Source organism: Danio rerio, chromosome 8 (assembly GCF_049306965.1).
Source record: "Danio rerio strain Tuebingen ecotype United States chromosome 8, GRCz12tu, whole genome shotgun sequence".
Classification (NCBI taxonomy): domain Eukaryota; kingdom Metazoa; phylum Chordata; class Actinopteri; order Cypriniformes; family Danionidae; genus Danio; species Danio rerio.
Window position 1 is genome coordinate 1,570,399 of NC_133183.1, and position 22,692 is coordinate 1,593,090.

The 22,692-nt window shown below is 36.4% G+C and overlaps 2 protein-coding genes and 1 long non-coding RNA gene across 34 annotated transcripts in view; 1 reads left to right on the plus strand and 2 right to left on the minus strand.

The window, feature by feature from the left end:
• znf367 (zinc finger protein 367) lies at nt 1-9,358 on the minus strand. 2 transcript variants are annotated; one of them, XR_012383708.1, is made up of 6 exons: nt 8,913-9,358; nt 7,026-7,176; nt 4,388-4,507; nt 3,923-4,061; nt 1,518-2,881; nt 1-1,424 (listed from the first exon to the last, which is right to left on the minus strand). XR_012383708.1 is itself a non-coding variant. In NM_001017726.2 (5 exons), the coding sequence occupies exons 1-5, from the start codon at nt 9,192-9,194 to the stop codon at nt 2,623-2,625; spliced, it is 951 nt and encodes a 316-aa protein (NP_001017726.2). In that variant the 5' UTR covers nt 9,195-9,348; the 3' UTR covers nt 1-2,622. The 2 variants fall into 2 exon arrangements, 1 of the variants encoding a protein (NP_001017726.2); NM_001017726.2 differs by having other exon boundaries at nt 1-2,881; nt 8,913-9,348.
• A 2,372-nt stretch (nt 9,359-11,730) lies between these two features.
• The window catches only part of cdc14b (cell division cycle 14B), a 45,055-nt gene continuing 34,093 nt past the window's right edge, over nt 11,731-22,692 (minus strand). For 10 of the 31 annotated variants that reach the window (XR_012383590.1, XR_012383599.1, XR_012383600.1 and 7 more), the window contains 3 exon segments: nt 21,839-21,886; nt 19,914-19,967; nt 11,731-12,215 (listed from right to left, as the gene is read on the minus strand). Coding sequence is in view for 10 of the 31 variants with exons in the window: in XM_073909217.1 (XP_073765318.1) it covers nt 12,176-12,215; nt 19,914-19,967; nt 21,839-21,886 (142 nt within the window). In the remaining 21 variants the exon portion in view is untranslated. 31 annotated transcript variants of the gene reach the window in all.
• Nucleotides 13,228-17,656, plus strand: LOC141375563 (uncharacterized). The gene is made up of 2 exons (XR_012384017.1): nt 13,228-14,084; nt 16,237-17,656. It is a non-coding gene; the product is annotated as an uncharacterized lncRNA (long non-coding RNA).

The following is a 22,692-nucleotide window of genomic DNA, read 5'->3' on the forward strand; positions in this document are numbered from 1 at the left end:
CAGGATTTATATCATTTATTGAAGACTTGAAGTGCTAACACTATGATGAAAAAGCCCGCTTACACATGTACAAAGTCGAACAGAAGATCTCCAAATAAAACACTTGATTACATTCTGTTGTCGCGGCTAAACATTGATCTTCTCCAACAATTCAGGGGGGAAATATATTATTTTCAGCTATAAAATGGACATAAAAACTCGACGCCACGCAGAAACATCCCCGACCTCGTCAGAAACGCACCTTTCCAGTTTTTGAGGCCGAATTAATTCTTGATGCAAATTGAACAATGAACAGAATGTAGTGTTACGAATGATGAACTGGTGAAACAAGTGCCGTCGAGATCCATCCAGACTCTTTTTCCATCACTTCTCTTTGGAAATAAGAGCTACTGAAGTGAGAGATTAATATGGTAAGTGCTTCAGTTTATCAGCTTTCCACTGTCAATCTATACACTACTACATAGAGTCGTCTGAAGTACTGAATTTGGTACTAACCAATACTGAAACTGTAAAAATGGGACACTACCAGATTTCATGCTGGCATTTTGAGTGGATTCTTAAAGGGACAGTACATGCAAAACATTTAAATGTCATTGTTTACAGTCACTAGCCAATCAAAGGTGTTTAAAGGGACAGTACATTAAAAATATTAAAATGATGTCATCATTTACTGTCACTGTAGCCAATCAGGTGTTTAAAAGGACAGTACTCACAAACAATTAAAATGATGTCATTGTTTACCAGCACTAGCCAATCAGGTGTTTAAAGGGACAGTACATTAAAAATATTAAAATGATGTCATCATTTACTGTCACTGTAGCCAATCAGAGGTGTTTAAAGGGACAGTACATTAAAAATATTAAAATGACGTCATTATTTACTGTCACTGTAGCCAATCAGAGGTGTTTAAAGGGACAGTACATCAAAAAATATTAAAATGACGTCATCATTTACTGTCACTTTAGCCAATCAGAGGTGTTTAAAGAGACAGTGCAAACAAAATATTAAAAATTATGTCAATTTACTGTCATTGTTGCCAATCAGAAGGATTTAAAAGGGACCGTACACCAAAAATGAAACTAGTCATCATTTACCCTCAGTGGTGCCAGTCATGTGACAATAAAACAGCCATTTAGAGGTGTTTAAAGGAACAGTGCATACAAAAAAATGTAAATTTACCATCACTGTAGCCATTCAAAGGGGTTTAAAGGGACAGTACACCAAAAAATGAAAATCATGTCATCGATTACTGTCACTGTAGACAACCAGTCATGTGACCACACAACAGCCAATAAAAGGCATTTAAAAAAAAACAGTACACCATAAAAGAATTGAATGATGATGTAATTGATGATGTCATCATTTACTGTCACTGTAGCCAATCAGGTGTCTTAAAGGACAGAACACCAAATAAAATGAATATTCTGTCACCATTTACTCTCATTGGTGCCAATAAGTCACATGGCAATAAAACAGGCAATCAGAGGTGTTTAAAGGGACAGTACACAAAAAAATACAATCTTGTCATCATTTACTGTTATTGTAGACAATTAGGGGCGTTTAAAGGGACAGTACACAAACAAATCTGTCACCATTTGTCATTGAAGCCAATCAGATAGTACACCCAAACATTTTAATTCTACAATCATTTTCACCTTCAGGTTGTTTTAAACTCTTTGTTCTGGATGGGAAAAAATAAGATATTTGGTGGAATGTCAGTAAACAACCAGATCTCGCTACCTATTTAGTATCACGGCAGGAAAAATAAGTATGGCAGTAAATGTGTCCGTATGGATACTGACATTCTCCCAAGTATTTCCTTCATCTTCAACAAAACAAAGAAATTATACGAGTTAAAAATGTTTACTTGGAGAGTAACTGAAGACAGAATTGTCATTTTTATGTGTACTGTCACTTTAAAAATTCCTGATTGTGCACTGTATTCCAATGCTCAACACAAATGACCGTGGTTGGCTATACTGACTTCAGTGCAGCCAATCACAGTCATTTCTGCAGAGCATATAAACACACCAGCCAATCAGCGACGCTTTAAACATCCACTCAAAATATTTAGAAATGTTCAGTATTGATTACTACCTATATCAGTCCTTTTCAACAACACTACTACTACACACGCGTGTACCCTTAAGAGATGCCTTTTAAAGCTGGTTAGTTTGATTGCAAAGCCTGAGTCCTACAGCCGCCAGCAGGTGGCGCTCAACACTGCTTTAAATAGAATAAATACATGATTAAACACGAGCGAGTGATGGAAGCGCCGGGACTAATGCGGGTGTCTGCGTAGGGAAAGCAAAAGCGGGTCTCCTGCTAGTCATAAGTCTTCTCACACACGTACAAACACACACACACACACACACACACACATACGAACACTAAAATCCACACACAAATCCACCCACAATCCCCAAACACACACTCATGTCCACAAAGTGCACAACGAAACAAAAGGAACGTCTCCAGGAATATCTCCTGAACAAGAGCAAACGACATTCTTCATTCATATAATGATATCATCTACCATCATAGCAGCCTAAAGGTACGAAATAAGGAAGCGAAATAAGGTGCTTGTAGCTTATATCCACATGTCTGGAGCTGACGAGTGTCTCAGGCCGACAGGTTGTTAGCGAGCTCGATGAGTGCTAGCGCTCCGTGCAGACGCTCCCTCTGCTCCTGCAGACGCCGGCGCGCCGTCACTACTCCGCCAGAGGGGGCGCTCTTCTCCTCCTCTTGCTCTTCTTCTTCTCCTTCATCGGATGGCAGGAAGTCAAGCGGGTCCTGCTGCTCCTGGTCCTCCAGGGGACTCTTGTTTTGAGGCTTTGCTTTGCCCGGTACAGGCGAACGCTGCTCACGTGTCTGCCAATATCTGACGAACACACCATTAAGTCAGCGAACGGCATAAATATATAGATACACAAGTACTAGCCAAAGATTAATTGCATTATATATACAGCGCATCTGTAAAGTGTTGATAGCGCTTCACTTTATCCACGTTTTTATGTTAGTCTTATTCCAAAATGGATTAAATTGATTTAATCAATTTAATCCATTTTGGAATAAGACTGTAACAAAAACAAATGTGGAAAAAGGGAAGCACTATCAACACTTCCCTGTTGCACTGTAGAAACAAAAAAAAAGTTCCATAGATTTATAAGAATATTTTTATATTAAAATTTAATTAAACATTTTCTTAAACGTGTGCATGCATGTGTGTATTTATACAAGCATAATACACACACACACACATATATATATATATATATATATATATATATATATATATATATATATATATATATATATAAACAGTAAACATATGCCATTTAAAAACTAATATATATATATATACACAAGCTAACTGGCAAGGAAAATATTAAAAACCATAAACATCGTTTCAGCTTGTTGCCCTCATACTAAAATAATTCTCATTTTCGTTTGATTTTATGTAAAAAACAAATGAAGACTTCAAAAGTCTGGCCTGGATTGAACAAAAGTTATTGGTTGAATAAAAATAAATAAAAATAATGGACTTTTGGAGTTTAACTCGTGTTTCAGAGTTTACTCAAACTGCGTTGATTAAAAAGTTCAAGTTCCAGACAAATAATAAATAAAGTTTTGAAAATCTGAACAAAAACAAGCATCACTTTATATGATCAGGATATAGAAATATTCATATTGTGCTGCAATATCTATCCATTCATGATACAATCTGCCGATAGATTTTTATAGATTATTACAAATTATTTACAATTGCATTCTCTTGGCCTCAGTTATAAAAATATTATTCGTCAGCTTATTTTCAAAAAATCATCTCATGCATAATTGTGTGCATAATTACATTAATAGACTGAAACATCAATGCGTCGCATGTCTTCATCAAGAGTTTGAGTGTTTTTGCTTTTCTCACTTTGTCAGCCATTCTGCAACAGCCTTGTTATCGGCTCCCTGTGATTTCCCGGGGCCGCCGGTCGGCTCCTCACGCTTCAGCCTGGCGTACGGGTGTTTCGCGCAGTGACGGTTAGCATGAGTAAAGCGGCTCCCGCAAGCTAAAACACCAAGAAACACAGCAGAAATAAGCATCTAAGAAACCTGTGCATTTAGAAACCAGAGGCTGAGAGACTGAAGCTGCAATTCATCAGCTGGCCACTGGGGGTCGGCTCCAAAACAGAGCAAGATTCTATTGACTCTAATGTTAAAATGGTTAAACATGTTTACAGCATTTAATTCAAAAAGGATTTCATGTATATGATTAATGTGACCCTTCATGACAGAGTGAGGAGGTGAATGCATGTCTGCGTGAATGACTCCTAAAAAAAAAACAGTCAATCCTGATTGGCTGATGGATCAAGTGTTGTTTTCCTATCATGCTCACCTTTCTCGGAGCAGACAAAGGGCTTTTCTCCAGTGTGCAGACGCTGGTGTGTCTTCAGCTGACCACTCTGGACGAATGCTTTACCGCAGTCTGGATAATCACACAGATACGGCCGTTCACCTGTAAAAAAACACACACAGAGAGGTGAGCACACATGCTGAGAACATTTTCTTAAGTCTGTTGGATTTTAATTGCTGTATTAAGCAAAGATGCTTGCATTCTTCTGTCTTTTTAAAGGAACAGTTTACACAAAAATAGTCTCATTTACTCACTCATAAAAGTTCACAACCACTTAATTGTGAGTTTTTTTCTGTTTGTTGAACACAAAAGATATTCTGAAGAATGCTGGAAAAAAACAGCTATCGGCATCCAGTCACTGGCTGTTTTTTCCCATCATTCTTCAGTATATCCTCTTCCTTTGTGTTCAACAGAAAAAGAAACTTGAAACTCTTTTAAACAAGTGGAGAATGAGGAAATGCGAATATAAATTTTTGGTAAAAATGAAAACAATTTAACAATTCTCAAACAAAAAAATTTAAGATTATTTAAAAAAAGGCATTTTAATCCAATGGTTGCTCAAAAGGAAGGAAACGCAATACTGTAAAGTTCCCAATTATCTTCCTTATTAGCTGTTACAAGTTGCCTTTTATTGAATTGTTTGTAATTTTTTGTCTGAGAAGTTGTGACTACCAAAATAGTCAACCGTACCACTTTTCAAGAGCCTTTCATAAGAAGGGGGCCAGTTACGATATCTATTTTCTTTGTATGATTTATTGCACAAAAATATAATTCAATAAATCATATTATTGTCATTTTAAGACCATTACATGCCACTCATTATACAGTATAATGTCAGAATGACAATATCATCACAATGCAAGTACACTCATCCAAAGAACTTATAATATTGTATTCTTAAGAATATTTCATTTAGTTATTTTAACAGTTTAATAATCAGGCATTGGAGTGAGGATGTGAAAATGCATCTCCTAAATAAATAATAATAAATGTTTTCAAAAAAGTGCAAGATAAACAGTAACAGAGGCTGCGATATCTGCTACCAGATCTATTTTCAGCTGTCAGACAGCCACATTAAAATATACTGCAGTAATTTATAGTAAATACTAGTGTTTTTACCCATACTGACACCTCCAATAGAGATAGAGATGTTGCACAATTAGCTGAAATGTAGCTAGAATTGGTTTTTATGCATGGGCGATATATATTGCACCAACAAAAATGATTAAGCTCATGACCATGTGCTGTGTGATGGGTACATATATTGATTATTGTGACGGGTCTAGCAAGGAAACCTAAACAAAAGGTGCTAAAGGGTGGAGCTAGACTCTGCTGAATGATGATTGGTTTACAGGGAATCATCAATTGTGCATGCAACAAAATGGGAACAACAACAAAAGCACCAAATTTAAACAGCAGTTATCTTACAATAAACCAATGGTCTTAAACTCAATTCCTGGAGGGCCACAGCTCTGTATAGTTTGGTTTCAACCCACTCCAGCTTGCACCTGCTTAACGCCCCAATCACACGGGGCTTCAGCATCAACGCTTGACAGAGGCAGCGTCAGCCAATGAAATTAGTCAGCTATTGGCCACTCTCTGAGCTGGTGTATTTGCATACAGTGATCTGACTGGCTGACGCTTTCGTCGGCGTTTGAAAAGTTGAGCTAGTCCCAACTTTTGCAGTGAGCAACGCCTCTGAAGCGGCGCCAACGGATCCACAATGCAGTTCGGCAACGCCTGACGTCACCCATTTAAAGCGAATGGGAAGCGTTGACGCTGACGCCCCGTGTGAATGGGGTTTAATGGTCTCTAGTAATCTTGAACACCTTGATTAGTCAGATCAGCTGTGTTTGATTAGGGCTGGAGCAAAACTGTGCAGGGCTGCGGCCCTCCAAGAATCAAGTTTGAGTCCAACATGCTAGAAGCAACAAACCATGGTCAACACATGAATGTTTAAATAGATCACACATGATCTCTTCATTATAATGACCCATATGTAGTGGGACTTTTAATTTGGAAATAGCCGGATTAGTCATTTCTGCTTAACCGTCATGCCATTATAAACTCACCATCGAGTTTGATTAAAATCAATAATCTTTACTGCCTGTTTAAGATATAATAAAAAATGTGACACCAAACAAGAAGCACTGCATTAAATGACATCGTACCATGTGTTTAAAGTAAATGTAATAATCAATGTATTTTACCACAGTATTTTCACTGGAGTTTCAGTGCTCGCCTGCTTCTCTTGACGGTGCAGCCCTGAATAACATATTGACGACAACTAACACAACAATATCTTGGGGTTCCATCTGAGATATTATTATTGCAGGGGCGGCACGGTGGCTTAGTGGTTAGCACTGTGGCCTCACAGCAAGAAATTTGCAAGTTCAAGTCCTGGCTGGGTCAGTTGGCATTTGTATGTGGAGTTTGCATGGTCTCCCTGTGTTGGCGTGGGTTTCCTCCGGGTGCTCCGGTTTACCCCACAGTCCAAACACATGCGCTACAGGGGAATTGATCAACTAAATTGGCCACAGTGTAAGAGTGTGTGTAAATGAGTGTGTATGGGTGTTTCCCAGTATTGGGTTGCAGAGTCACTCGCGAGAGCAGCACTGACCGGTGTGTGTGCGTTTGTGGGCCTGCAGGGACTTCTCTCGAGGAAAGACGCGGTTGCAGATGTTGCAGCGGATGCGGCTGGTGGAGTTTTCCCCCTCGTTGATCAGCTCCCGGACGGTGTCGGCCCGCGGACGGCCACGCCGGATACCATCCTGCATTAGAAAACAAGTGTGTTTATGACAATGATCCACACACACTGGACTGAACTGAATAATGGCATGACTGTCTGCTTTACTACTGACCTGAGGTCTGCATAACTGATTACATTCACACATTGAACTGTTAATGAACTTTTCTGGGTTTATAATTCATTGTTATACAATATAAAAAAAAGTACTTTTGATATTTTGAGAGGTGTTAAGGATTTTTTTTTTAAACAAACGAATACCTAATACTGATAAATACAGAAAAAGTGAGTCTCTTAATTTAGTTTTGGATAGTTAATAATCAAATAACATATTCTCTGCTACATGCACCAACTAAATGATTAACTCTTGACTATTATATATTGATTTGAGCTTAAATTTCAAGATTTAAATGTCAATTATTTGAACAATTGTCTGTAAAATAACCATTATGAACCATTTACAGTGAATTAAGCCTCATAAATAAGAAAGAGCTGTATTTATTACAGAAATTAACTGTTTGTTTCCCTTAAATACAAAAAAAAGAAATCTCAAATTTATTTTTGGATAGTTCATAATACAATATTTACACTAATTCTCTGCTACATGTACCTGCTAAATTATTAACAATTACTTCTCTATAATTACACACAAATAGCCATAAACAAAACTCAATATGAATATGTTCACTAGATATACAGTAAGTTATAAATTAATAACAGCACAATATCAAACAGCTATATTATAAATAATACTCTTAAAGCAATACTTTGATAGTTTGAAGTCTGATATATTTGTTGGATTCATATAAATATATTAATGCAACACTACAGTTTAATATGAAAGCGTCATTCTATGTATGACATAATAATTACAACTAATACAATACATTTGTGTTTCATATGATATACAATTACATTAAATGGACGCCTAAAAATGAAACTATATTAATTCATTACTCACACTGAAATGGCTGAAAACTTATGAATTAATTACTTAGTATGCAATTAAATTGCAATCATTTTTATCAACATTCTTCAAAATATCATGGTTTGTTTAGAGGTTAAAAGCTTAACCGTTAAATAGTAAATATGATAAATAGTAAATGACATAAATGTCCCAGAAATGTCTATTTAATGCACTTATACATCAAATAATCAGGATTATTATTGCAATATAATAAACATAACTTACATCTATATGTTATTATTCAGGTAAAATTGGTTTTATATTCGCACAATCATTCAGTTTTAACAGTGACACGGTTCCTATATTGTTTGCAGCGCTACTTTAAATATATAATGTGAATTCGCATGTAAAAACGACTTCAAAACAACATTAGCTCTGTTTAATTGACTGTGAACAATGTAACGTTCATTTAATAGTTACCGACTGCTAATATTAATTTCCCTACACATAATTTGCTAATAATGCCTAGCTGAAATTATATTAGGCAGAAAGCCCAAATATAAAATCTGATTCAGCCTAATGTAAATACTGACGTGTTATAATAACACGAGCACTCATTATGAGAAAAAAAAATAGTTTCTAGAAGAAACATTTTGGCGCGCACATCTGACGTCACGTTTAACTTCCAGCTGCCGCACAATGGAGAATTTAAAATCCCGTTCTGAGCGCGCGCTTTAACGTAACAGTCACTTCTGCTAACGGAAAACCAAAATCGGTTGCTTTATAAGTTAGTTACGATTAATAAATACAGTTCTCGACTGTTTAAAGAAGCATAATGCATCCGTGTGTCTCACCTTTAGGTGCTCCGGGCAGGAAAGCGGGTCTGCTTCGGCTGGAGAGCTGCTGGTTCGGGTGGGCGAGGCGGCGCCGCTGCCTGAACCGGGGCTCAAAGTCACATTATGCGCGTTTTCGCCCCAGCGCCATGGGTACACCATAAAGTCGCTAAAACCGGGGCTGGTGGGCATCAGGGAGTCCGCGGTGGTCCTCGGTTTAATCGGTGTTGTTTTAATAACCGACACCAGAACTCTTTTTGGCGAGTCGTTGCAGAAAATCACCTGATGCTTGCTGTCAGCCATAACGGATAAAAACTGAATCTAAAAACCGTTGGAATTAAATTAAAACGTTTAAAACGTGAGTAATCCGCTGTTAACCTGCCGCAGTGTGGTAAAGTCAGTCATTCCCGGAGTTACATGTAGCAGAGCTTCTCTGATCCCGCTCCTCCGACAGCCTCACTTGTTACAGTGACCCGGTACTTTCCCGCGTTGGAAATCGCGCCCGATGGGTTTGTGTAGCCAATCGGAGAGAAGAACGTTACAGCGCTTCAAAGAACTAACCAATGGCAACCGCTGTGACATCCTCGCAGCGAACAGTAGCCAATCACAACTGGCAAAAGATTTCTGGTCACTATATACTTTTTAAATATGGCAGAGCGCGGGTTTTCTGACTGACGTAGCTGCTGTCCAATGAGACGCGGTGGTTTTTAGTGTGTAGGCGGGGTTTGTGAGGGTCTCTTTCTGCAGCTTTAACGTCTCCCGCGCATAATGTTTACATTTACATCGATTTAAAGGGAAAGGCGGGCGGTGACGGTGGCGCGAAAGTTACGTAATCAAACCGCCTTTTGTTTCATTGTGTTTCAGCAGCTGTCCGCGTAAAAACCCTTTAATTATGCCATTCTGGAGCAGATAAAAGATTGAAAAGAGTGAAACAGATGCATCTTTCAGGACATTTATTGCAGAATATATATATATATATATATATATATATATATATATATATATATATATATATATATATATATATATATATATATATATATATATATATATTTATTTATTTATTTTTATTTATTTATTTATTTATTTTTAAAGTTATTTTAAGTCTTAAGAATACTTTCCATATGTTTTCATCGTTTTTTATTTGTTGTATGAGCTTTCTGTTTCTTTATAATTATGGGTGCCTATTTAATTCCATTCGGAGGTGTTATTCCTAATAGATCTGCAATTATTATCGGTAGGCATACTTGCTTTAGTTCTGTGCACAAATTTATGTTTATCAAATTATTACGTTTAGAATAAGATAAAAAATAATAATATGCATAACATTAGCTTTACATATCAATAATTATATAATTAAAATATTACACAAATATGTAAGGCAGATAAATACGGTTCTTTTGATCAATTCACGAATCCTACAGAATAAAGTGTTATTAACATTGATAAGCATCATAATCTTGATGTTTATACATTGATTTGAGTTCAAAGTGTAAAACTTTTGCAACAAAGGGCCCCATCATACACCCGGTACAAGGCTCAAGACGTGTTTGGCCCAATTTGTTGCAATTTTCAGACGAGCGCAATGGTAATTTTCACAATCTGCGTCACGTAATACTGATCACTACAGAAAAAGTGAGTCTTTTAATTTATTTTTGAATAGTTAACAAAATAACACATTCTGTGCTACATGCACCTGCTAATTGATAAACTATTGACTATTATTAACTATTATATATTGATTTGAGCTTTAATTTTAAGATTTAAATGTCAATTGTTTGAACAATTGTCTGTAAAATAACCATTATGAACTATTTAGTGAATTAACCCATATATATATATATAATAACTGTATATTTTTATTACAGAAATGAACACTGTTTGTGTCCCTCAAATACAAAATAATAAAAAAACGAGTCTCCTAATTTATTTTTGGCTAGTTAATAATACAATAACAACACTTATTCTCTGCTACATGTACCTGCTAAATTATTAACAATAACTTCTCTATAATTTCACATAGATACACACATTATTATAATTGATATTATTTTGCACAATGAGCTTTAAGGCTGATTTATACTTCTGCGTCAAGCGCACGCGTATGCTACGACGCAGCCTACGCGTTAACCCATAGCCCTATGCCGTGGCATCGCTGACGTGCACCTCTTGAAAAATGTAACTACACATCGCAACGACGCGTAGTGCAAGCTCTGTGATTGGTCGGCTTGGTAGCGCTGATGAGTCAGGGTGGGACCGAGAGCCGCGCGAGCCAGATAGAGCGATTGTTTACAAGTGGAATCCCGTGAAGGATGGAAATACCAACGGATAGAAAGTTTTGTTTTGTGTTTACCTCACAGTTTAAGTTGTTGCTTGTCCGCCGGTTTCTGCCTCAAAATGAGCAAGTTTGAGCCACTTGTACATCCTGGAAGTGTTCAGAAAAAACAAAACACCAGCGAAGAAACTTGACACAGGAACATTAACACCTCTTTGCCAGCTAGCGTTTCGGAAGAAAACAGAGACAGCGCACAGAAGTATAAATGCACAGCTACGCGTGTTGCATGCACGTGGGTTACGCTGGTCACTTGACGCAGAAGTATAAACCAGGCTTTAGACTTTGCGCCTAGATCGTTGAAATAGAGCTGTAGGTTTTAAACGTCAATGAAGTAAACAATTATCTGTAAAATAAGGATTTTAACAGTTCTGAACAGTTTAGTCAATTAAGCATTTCAAATATAAGGAGAACCATATTTAATATAGAAATTAATACTGTTTTGTCTACCTCAAATACAAAAAACAAATCTGAAACATACAATGAGATTCATTCAACAACAACATCTGCAACAGGAGAAAGGATTTATTGAAGGTGATATATGATTCAAATCCTTTTCATCTCATATAGACATACACAAATGTGAAATTATGATTTGATCATCAAAATAAAAAGTATACGCTGTATTTACAGTAATAATAATAATAAAAAACAAGTCTATCAAATATTACAGCTCTGATTAACAGTATGATTAACATTCAAACATGTACATTTACGCAATTATTAGATACAGTATTAAAAAATAAAACCGGTTTAGTAACATAATACATGAGGGCGAAAGTAAGCTTATGATGTTCATGATATTTACAGTGGCATAAAAAGTCTTCGCAGGGCTCTGAGCTAATAAAAACTCAATGCTTTCTCTTTATCAAATCAAAATGTTGATTTCTCACAGTTTTCTTGTTGAATATTACTTATAGATCCTTAAAAAACATCCGGTTCCTTTTGTTTTTCAGCGGAGGAGTGGAGCTCGAGCTTTGGAGATGGAGTTACTGTAAAAAAATAAGAAATATATTAAAATGACAGCAGTGTTATGATGAGGACGAGCAGCGCATGCAGACGGATACTGAGAAACGATGGAGATTTACAGAAGGTAAAGGAGGAAATCTGATACCATGGTTTGTGAAAGCGCACCGATGGCATTGCGTGAAGAGTTTTCCTTCTTCTGGACACAGAGCGTCTATTACAGGTAAAGTTGCGGAAGCAGTGAAGAGATAAAAACGTGTTAAGGAAAGAGCAAACTAATCTCTGATCGCAGTACGGTGATCCAGTTAAAGTTGTTTTGTATAAAGGTAGCTTATTATTCGTAAATATTTTCATTTTCTATGCGATTATACTGTAAAATGTTATTGATAGTCATGATATAGAGCTGAATATTCAGCATTATTACTTCAATTCTCAGATGATGCAATCAAAACTATTTTTATATTAAAAAATAGGGAAAATCTAATGAAAATAGTAAATATTTTCATAATTAAAAAAGCCGTTTTCCCAAGCAAAAATACTGTAAAATGTAATTTACAGCCATGAAGTATTTTCAGCATCATTACTTTAACTTTCAGGTGACCTAATCCAAATTATTTTTATATAAACAAAATAGGAAAAAATCAGATTAAAACACAGTAAAAAAAATAAAATAAAATAAAATATTTACAAATAAAAAAGCAGTTTTCAATGTGGTTATACCACAAAATGTAATTTATAGCCATGAAGTAAAGCTGAATAATCAACATTATTACTCTAATTCTCAGGTGATCTAATCGAAGCTACTTTTATATTAATAAAATAGGAATGATCCGATTAAAAACAGAAAAAAAGGGATGTTTTTACCAATTAAAAAAAAGCTGTTTTTCATGTGAACATTCTGTAAAAAATTTAATCTATAGCCGTTATATAATAGTCATTATTACTTCAATTCTAAGGTGATCCAAATCAAAACTATTTTTATATATAAAAATATAGGGAAAATCTGATAAAAACTGTGAAAATAGTAAATATATTTTCAATTTTAAAAAGCTGTTTTCAGTGTAAATATACCGTAAAAAGTAAATTATGCTCAAAGCAGATAAAAATACAGAAAAAAACCCCAACAATTTTGCAATTAATTAAAACAAGTTGTTTATGTGAATATGCTGTAAAATGTCATCTATAGCCATGATGTAGAGCTGAATATTCACCATTATTACTACAATTCTCAGGTGATCCAATGAAAATATTTTGTATAAAAGGTAGTTTGTTCACAAAGCAGATCAAAATGCAGAAAGTAGAATATTTTTAAATAAAAAAAATAAATAAAAGTTTTGTACTCCAGTCTTCCATGTCAAATGATCTTTCAGAAATCAGTATAATGTGATTTGAGGATCAACACATTTTTATTTATTTATTATTATTATGGAAAACAGTTGTGCTGTTTAATATAAAGGATCATGAGACACTGAAGACTGCAATAGTGATGCTGAAAATTCAGCTTTACATCACAGAAATAAAAGTACATTTTTATATACAGTTACAGAAAACAGTTATATTAAATGACACCAGTATTAATATGTAACAGCACACCTTTTTAAACAACAACAACTGTAAACAGAGTTGAAGAAAAATATATATTTTTATTAACATGCATTTTTAAAGTCTGCATGATTTGAAAGTTGCTGCAATTGCAGTATGATGTATTTCCAACCAAAATGTTGATTTTTAAGTAGTATATAGTGTATCGCGTAGGGAACGGGCTAAAGCAGTTTTTAAACTCCGCCTCTCTTCTTTCACTTGCAGCAAACTACCTCAGTTAGAGGGGCGTGGCTAAGTATATTTCAGCCAATCAGAGAAATCAGAGTAGGACAGCTGTTTCAGAGCTGAAGCAGGTGAGCAGATTTGCATTAAAAATGCAAAAAAGTGTAAATGTTGATTTAATGTGCACTTTAAAGTGTGATGCAAGACTCATGCTAACAGACTGAAGACACGGAGACTGTGAATTAGGGATGCACCGAAATCAAAATTATGGCGGAAACTTTGATGCACTTGGCTGAAAAACCATGACTGAAATATTTTTTTATACTTTGTAGGAATTATTTCTTTGTTAATAAATGATACAAAGTAATTATATTTGACTTTTTAAATTTAACTCAAATTTTATTGATAAAAAAAGACAATAAAATAACCATTTTATTGAATGTGAACATAAGTATACTACATAGAAATGTCCTGTTATGAAACGTCGGCACGCTGCTTTTCCGGAGAGCATGCACATACAAGTATGTGTGTACATCAGCGGAATATACAGCTGAAGTTAGAATTATTATTATTATTTGAACTTTTTTTTCTTTTTTAAATGTTTCCCAAATGATGTTTAACAAAGCAAGGAAGTTTTCACAGTATGTCTGATAATATTTTTTCTTCTGGAGAAAGTCTTTGTTGTTTTATTTCGGCTAGAATAAAAGCAGATTATAATTTTTTTTAAACTTATTTTAAAAGGTCAATATTATTTATTTATACCCTTTTAAGCTAATTTCTTTCCCCGATAGTCTACAGAATAAACCATCATTATATAACAACTTGCCTAATTACCCTTATTAACCTAGTTAAGCCTGTAAATGTCACTTTAAGCTGTATAGAAGTGTCTTGAAGAATATCTAGTCTAACAGGGCTCGAAATTGTGACCATTTTGGTTGCATATGCGACCTAAATTTTATCTATGAGACCTCAAAATATATTTGGGAGCATTTCTGCGAGTGCTTAAAATTGTTGTGTGCGACCAGTTTTTCCTGCAAAATGTTCACCACATGCGCAGAATGCATCTCTAAGCTCTTTGTCTGCACTTGAAACGCGAAACGCAGCGCTCGGGAATGGTTTAAAACAGTTGTCATGTCAACTTGCTGCAGTAAACAAAGCCAAGTCTGTAATGCTTGCACCGCCTTCACGCTCTTCTTATTGGCCCACCACTGCTCTGGCAATGAACGCGAATGATTGGTTAATATCAGCTGTCAATCACTCAGTCAATGCCTTCTTGATGGGGATGACAGGGAATGACCATCGCAAACGGGCTTACACTGAGTAAGTTAAACTAATATTGTTACTCATAAAAAGAACGGTATTGATATTAACATGACGTATGCATATAATAAGGTACAGTACATGTCAAAAGCATCAGTGCAATATCAGACAGCACCCGTGAGAACAGCACAGTTATACTGTTAACAGATTCATTCATGTCGAGCAGTGTGTGCAGGGCCGGTGAGCGCTCTGTGTATGTTTTGGTCACTCAGTTATGTTATAAAAATGTATTTTCTTGTGATAACGGGATTTCGTTGAGACATATTTTCCTCACACTTGCATATATATATATGCTTGTTAGTTTGATTAGTGTTGATTTCAAATGCAATAAATATGTTTGAACAAAACTTGTAGTAACGGTGCTTCTAATTGGTGGGTGCGACTAAATTTTGGCTGATGCGCCTACATTTTTAAAGTTATATGCATACATTATACAGAGTATTATTCATATTATTAATTAAATTACCCATTAAATTGTATTTTATTAACATCTTCCCCTGCTCCAACCATTATACTATTGTAAAAACAGTAATTATACAGTGTATTATAAATATTACTAATAAATTACCCATTAATTGTATTTTATTAACGTCTAGCCCTACCCTAAAACCTCACAGTGATCTAAAAATAGTACATATACAGAGTATTATTCATATTATTTATTAAATTACACATTAAATTGTATTTTATTAACATCTACCCCTACCACAACCATTATACTATTGTAAAAACAGTAATTATACAGAGTATTATTCATATTATTTATTAAATTACCTATTAAATTGTATTTCATTGATGTCAACCTCAAACCAAATCCTTATGGTAATGTAAAAATATTATGTGTTGTTGTACAGAGTCTCAAACATTATACTGATGGGAGTATACACAGCTGTATCCCCTCTAGACTTCATAGTCTTTAAAGCCTTTTTTTAGCTCATATTTTTGTCTGCTTTCCTCTTTCAGATGAAAACCATATAAATAACCGATGATTTTCAGCATTCAAAACTTCAGTGCATCCCTACTCTGAATCTGAACCAGGAAAGATGCAGATAAAGATGAGAAACGCCCGAAAAAACTCATGCAGAAAAGCTGAAGAGACGCGACTGGACGAAGCGGGCCATACCGCAGACTTACAGAGGCGAGGAAACTCAGACTGCGGCCGAACTGATGGATCTTAAGTGCTTTATGTTCGACTGCTTGATGAAACTATTATTATTGGCCACGGAGGCATCGCTAATGTCACAGAACACACCGTCCGTTTCACAGGCCACTACCTGCAAACTGCCTAAAGATTTAGCCAGCCTTGAATGTAAAGGGCTGTGAAAGGAAAACGGGAAAATTAATCACAATAAAGCTCACTCAAGTTGCTTTTAGTACTTGAAATACAGATGCAGGAATCAGTTTGATGGTTTGTAAAATTTGTAATATGAAAACCTTCAATTAAAAATCATAACTACACTCACTGGCCACTTTATTAGGTACACCTGTCCAATTGTTTGTTACAGTCACCAGTTCTCAATCCAATAGAGCACCTTTGGTATGTGGTAGGCTTGGACGGTTTTATGGTAACATGGTATACCGCGGGATCTAAAAATAGCAACGGTATCAGTTTCAATATCGTTATACCGTCATAAAATAAACAGTGCACTTACATAAGAGACAATGAGCCGCGGGACCTGACCAGATTTCTTGCGATACGGGAATAAATTTCCGAATATACCGCGGGAGCCGTCGGTAACTCTGGTGTCATTTGAACAGGAGCTCCCAATACACATGTGGATGCTGCTTATGTGTGTGTGTGAATGAGAGAGAGAGAGAGAGCGTGATGCTGTGCATTGATGGCATGGTGCTGTCTATGTGTGTGTTAATGAGAGGGTGCTGTGTGTCTATGCGTGTATGTTTATACAGACAGCTTGCTATAGGCTTTCTGGACTCTGTATCATCTAGCTGGGTGGTTTTTAGTTTGGCTCTTCTGTTCGCGAACACAAAATTTGGATACCGCCCAAGCCTAGTATGTGGTGGAACAGGACATTGGCATCATGGATGTGCAGCCGACAGATCTGCAGCAACTGTGTGATGCTATCATGTAAATATGGAGCAAAATCTCTGAAGAATATTTCCAGTAGCTTGTTTAATCTCTGCCATTAAGGATTAAGGCAGTTCTGAAGGCAAAAGTGGTCCAACCTGGTATTAGTAAGATGTACCTAATAAAGTGGCCGGTGAGTCTAGAACACTAAATTTTCCTGAATGTGGGGGGGTTTGGAGGCAGAGTGCATGCGACATGTCTGAAGAGTGAGGAGGAATCCGGTGGTGAGGGGTGGGAAGGGGGCGCGGTTTCCCGTAGATTATCAATCATTTGCGGGCATTCGGTAGTCTCTATGATGCATTTGCGGGAGACTCCCGGATCTTCAGGGTGACTTGGGATGTCTGAATATCATGTTTAACAAAAATAGTGGCTGTTTCTCAATCTTGCGTCCTCGTGTTACGTCGTCATCAGCTGCCAAAGTTCAGTTCCAATACTCAAGAACAGAGGACGCGTGAAACTTCCCGGATGTGTTCTTGAAATAGCACACACCAATGCAGACTTGAGCACCGATCTCGCTCTAGAAGTACCAGAAGTCATTGCGACTGGAGGTGGGAAGCGCAGCATATAATATAGGTTTATTATTAAAGTTCAGAGATGGCATTTATTTATCTCAGGAGTTTTCCTAAATGAAACGGTGAATATAAACATCACCATGAACATCTTAATAAAGGAATAAACACATTAAGGGTGTTTGTTTGCTGAAATTCCTATTAAAATCTGTTTTATTTATATTGTGCAATGTATATTTATAATATTTTTATGCAGAGTATATATTTTAAATAGAGGAAAAACAATAAATTGCAGCATAAATGCTGTTATGTTTAAATAATCACCAATAAAAACGCGTGAAGGTCATGTGACCATCAGGAAAAAAGCTGCATTTCTCACAGGACGTGTTCTCTGCCCTCGTGGTCTCCCGAGTTCGTTTTTCTGAGGACACCTGGCAAGACCGCTCTCCACAAGAACGCAAGTCTGTTCTCTGCGTTCTTGGAATTGAGAAACAGCCAAATGAGACGCGATCCAGCAGTACATCCTTGATAAACTATCCGACGTGCACTGCTTGCTGAAGCTCAGACGAGCGCATGACAGTGTGTGTGTGGCTGATGTCATGTGATGTGCGTTTGCAGCAGACGGAGGGCTGTTCAGAAATGCTAGGCAAAACACTTTGTGGATGTGGATCATTTTCCTACTAAAATGCCATTTTAACACTAAGTATTAGTGTAAACGGGGCCTGAGTGTGTATTTTCTGCAAGCGGGTTTGCAAAGGGGGCGGGGCGGAGAATTGGCATTGTGTTGTCTATTGGCGATGGACAAATGGCATCGTCTATCGGCCCAACCCTATTGCCTAGCAAAACAAAAACATGACTTTCTTATAGCAAAAACTAGGGATGCATATAGATTTGGACAGCGTAGTCAGTAATAGTCACAGAAATGTCACTACTGCTTGTGCCTTGGGGGAAAACAACCTATTAGATTATTGATTTATCTTTCATGAAAAAACAATACATTTTTGATTGATTTAATTTTGAAAACTTGCTGTGTAATATTGTTTTTTGACCTCTGATAAGCTTTAAAGTCCAGATCTTAAATTATATATATATATATATATATATATATATATATATATATATATATATATATATATATATATATATATATATATATATATACATACATACACACACACACACACACACTGTCAAATGGAACTCCATCCCACCAACAATTAGAAGATCATGCACTTTTCATTCTTTTCAGTCTCATGTTAAAAATTGGTTATTGACAAATCAGCATTGTCAGCATTAGTACTGTATTCTTGACACATTTGTACTGTTGTCTTTGGCTTTTTGTCCTCTGCTGCCATCAGTCTGTTCTTTTTTTTCTTTTCTTTTTTTCTTTACTTTTTTAACTGTATTTTTTATATGAAAGTGTATTTAATGTTTAATGTTGTGCTTCTATTTTAGGTGTGACTTTTTAACATTCTGTAAAGGGTCTACGGATGAAAAATAGCCATTCTTGGCTAATTCTGGCACATTTTACAGTAATGTTTATTAATGTGCATTGACCCTGTAAACAAATAAACCGGTAGGTTGACAACCTGCTCCACTTTGCATTGTAATTGTGAATATTTCCCACGTTTTCATACATTTTTAAGTTTAATTGTTGTATTAAGTAAAAGTAAATGAGTTCTTGCCTTGTATGTGAGATATTTTATTATATTACGGTGTATTTTTTAAATTTAAAGCCAATAAAATATCCACATTTTGTAGACAGCATGAAACCAGCATTCTGCAGTACAGTAAAGCCTTTTCTTTGCTCACGTTTACGACCAAAACCCAAAATGCTATTTTCGGCCAAAAATGTGGTGCATTTAAGATAAAACCTCAATAGAAGCTTCAAATTTTATTATGGCCTAAATAAAAAAAATCAATACAGTCTTCTGTGGTAATGGTCAGAATGGCTTCTATGACCATTCTAGTAGTTAGAGCATTAAATGCAATTAAAAACAAATAAATAAATAGAAAAAAATAAGTAAATCCTCTAAAATACCCACCTACTGGCCCTGTTGGATCCGAGAGATGCCCGAGTTCTTTTCCTTTTTTCTGAGCTGCATGAAAAACAGATTAAAGATTAAAGGCTGATCACGGAAAATGCAGAACAACTGTGTTTAAAAGAAACGTGACAAACAGAACATGACCGAAAGAAAATAAATAAAATTAATACATTTGTGTGTGTGTGTGTGTATGCTCCCTTATACAGAAGCAACACTAAATTAATACATGTGTGCTTTTGTAAATAAACACAAAAAAGGGCATCTGGGTCCATTTTGACAGACTAAATTTGTAATAAAAACACAACAGATCTGACAGATTATGTAGCTTTCTTTTGCCATTTCTGCACAGAGTTTTGGAATTATTTTAAGAGGATAAGATCTCCACATTTGAATATTATTCAATGACAAAAATATTAAACATTTAAATTGACATACATTTACATAAATAGATTGATGAAAGGCTCACTTTTTTCATCTGAAATGAATTTATTATTTTTTAAAAAATGTTTTAGAGCAATATTTACGTATTTAGTACTTTTTGCAAGCAGTCATGAGCAATACACTTCATTTAAATAAATACCATCAAATAAAAAAGCTTAATACCAGTAATTATCAGATGTTCTTAGAAAGTTATGCAATAATGAATATAACAACTAAATACAAGTACATTTTTCAGCGTCATAGTTTTTTTTTGGTGTGGATCATTCATGTTTAATTTGACATTTCTAAAAATATATATATATATTATTATTTGAGCCCATTTTAAACGGTTTCAAATACATGATTTGTACTTGTCAAAACTATACACTCATCGGCCACTTTATTAGGTACACCTTACCAGTAGAAGGTTGGACCCCCTTTTTCCTTCAGAACTGCCTTAATCTTTTATGGTATAGATTCAACAAGTAACTGGAAATATTCTGCAGATTTGTCAGCTGCACATCCATTATGCCAATCTCCCGTTCCACCACATACCAAAGGTGCTCTATTGAGTTGAGCTCTGTTGACTGTGGAGGCCATTTGAGTACAGTGAACTTACTGTCATGTTCAGGAAACCAGATATGAATGAGCTATCAGAAGATGGAGACACTGTGCTCATAAAGGGATGCACATGGTCAGCAGCAATACTCAGGTAGGCTGTGGCGTTGATGCTCAATTGGTACTAATGGACCCAAAGAAAATCTCCCCCACACCATTACACCACCACCACCAGCCTGAACCGCTGATACAAGGCAGGATGATCCATGCTTTCATGTTGTTGATGCCAAATTGTGAGCCGAGCATCCGAATGTGTCAGCAGAAATGGAGACTCATCAGAGCAGCAACGTTTCTCCAATCTTCTATTGTGCAGTTTTGGTGAGTCTGTGTGAATTGTAGCCTCAGTTTCCTGTTCTTAGCTGGCAGGAGCGGCACCCGGTGTGCTCTTCTGCTGCTGTAGCCCATCCGCCTCAAGGTTGGACGTGTTGTGTGTTCAGAGATGCTCTTCTGCAGAGCTCGGTTGTATCGAGTGCTTATTTGAGCTACTGTTGCCTTTCTATCAGCTGGAACCAGTCTGGCCATTCTCCTCTGACCTCTGGCATCAACAAGGCATTTGCGCCCACAGAACTGCCGCTCACTGGATATTTCCTCTTTGTCTGAGCATTCTCTGTAAACCCTAGAGATGGTTGTGCGTGAAAATCCCAGTAGATCAGCCGTTTCTGAAATACTCAGATCAGCCCGTTTGGATTCAAAGTCTCTTAAATCCCCTTTCTTCCCCATTCTGATGCTCGCTTTGAACTGCAGCAGATTGTCTTGACCATGTCTTCATGCCTAATGCATTGAGTTGCTGCCATGTGATTGGCTGATTAGAAATTTGCGTTAAGCAATAAGACAGGTGTAGCTAATAATGTGGGCGATGAGTGTAAGTGTACAATAAATACATTTACCTTAATGACTTTGATGTTGATTTGGTGTGAACTGTATTTTCTTCCAACCTGCAAGTAAAGATTACTGAAATATTAGTGCGACACAAACAATCAAATACATATATAAAATAAAGCAAATGCTTGATTTGATGCACAGACAGAGCGTCACATGCGCAAAAAGAGCCATTCAGCACAGACTACTGTAACATCACATCCATTTATACATGTAGCTCAGTTTCACAATGCATCTGTCGTTTTAAAGCAGCTTTATGCAGAAAAACCTACTTTAAAAAGGTCTAAATAAGCTGCATGGATAAGAGAAAAAGTTCTTATGTTTGTGTGAAAAGGGAGAAACTCTGACACCCACACGAGCCATGTGTGTGAAACTGGTTATGCTTATTGGACGAATTATTAAAAAGCAAGATAACAGAGTTTACAATGTCTTATTTGCAGTTTGTACGAGATTAACAACTCCTTTAAGTAAAATAGCCACAGCCATATCACCCTGCAGCCCAAGACCGGTTACTCACTGAAGCCAAGCAGGGCTGAGCCTGGTCAGTAGCTGGATGGCACCACATGGGAAAACTAGGTTGCTGTTGGAAGTAGTGTTAGTGAGGCCAGCAGGGGGCGCTCAACCTGTGGTCTGTGTGGGTCCTAATGCCCCAGTATAGTAAAGGGGACACTATACTGTCAGTGAGCACAGTCTTTCGAATGAGACGTTAAAGAGAGGTCCTGACTCTCTGTGGTGGTAATAATCCCATGGCACTTTTGGTAGAGTAGGGGTGTAACCCCGGTGTCCTGGCTAAATTCCCTCTGGACTGTTAACCATCATGGTAGAGGTCTGCATTCCCGCGGGCCCGACCAGATTTCTGCGG

What these genes read in the sequence shown, in the direction of transcription:
- znf367 (NM_001017726.2), bottom strand. Translation starts at nt 9,194, where the DNA reads ATGGCTGACAGCAAGCATCAGGTGATTTTCTGCAACGACTCGCCAAAA. An exon ending in CCTGCCCGGAGCACCTAAAG is followed by an intron (nt 7,177 to 8,912) that starts GTGAGACACACG and finishes TTTCTAATGCAG; the next exon opens with GATGGTATCCGGCGTGGCCG. An exon ending in CTTTGTCTGCTCCGAGAAAG is followed by an intron (nt 4,062 to 4,387) that starts GTGAGCATGATA and finishes TTGGTGTTTTAG; the next exon opens with CTTGCGGGAGCCGCTTTACT.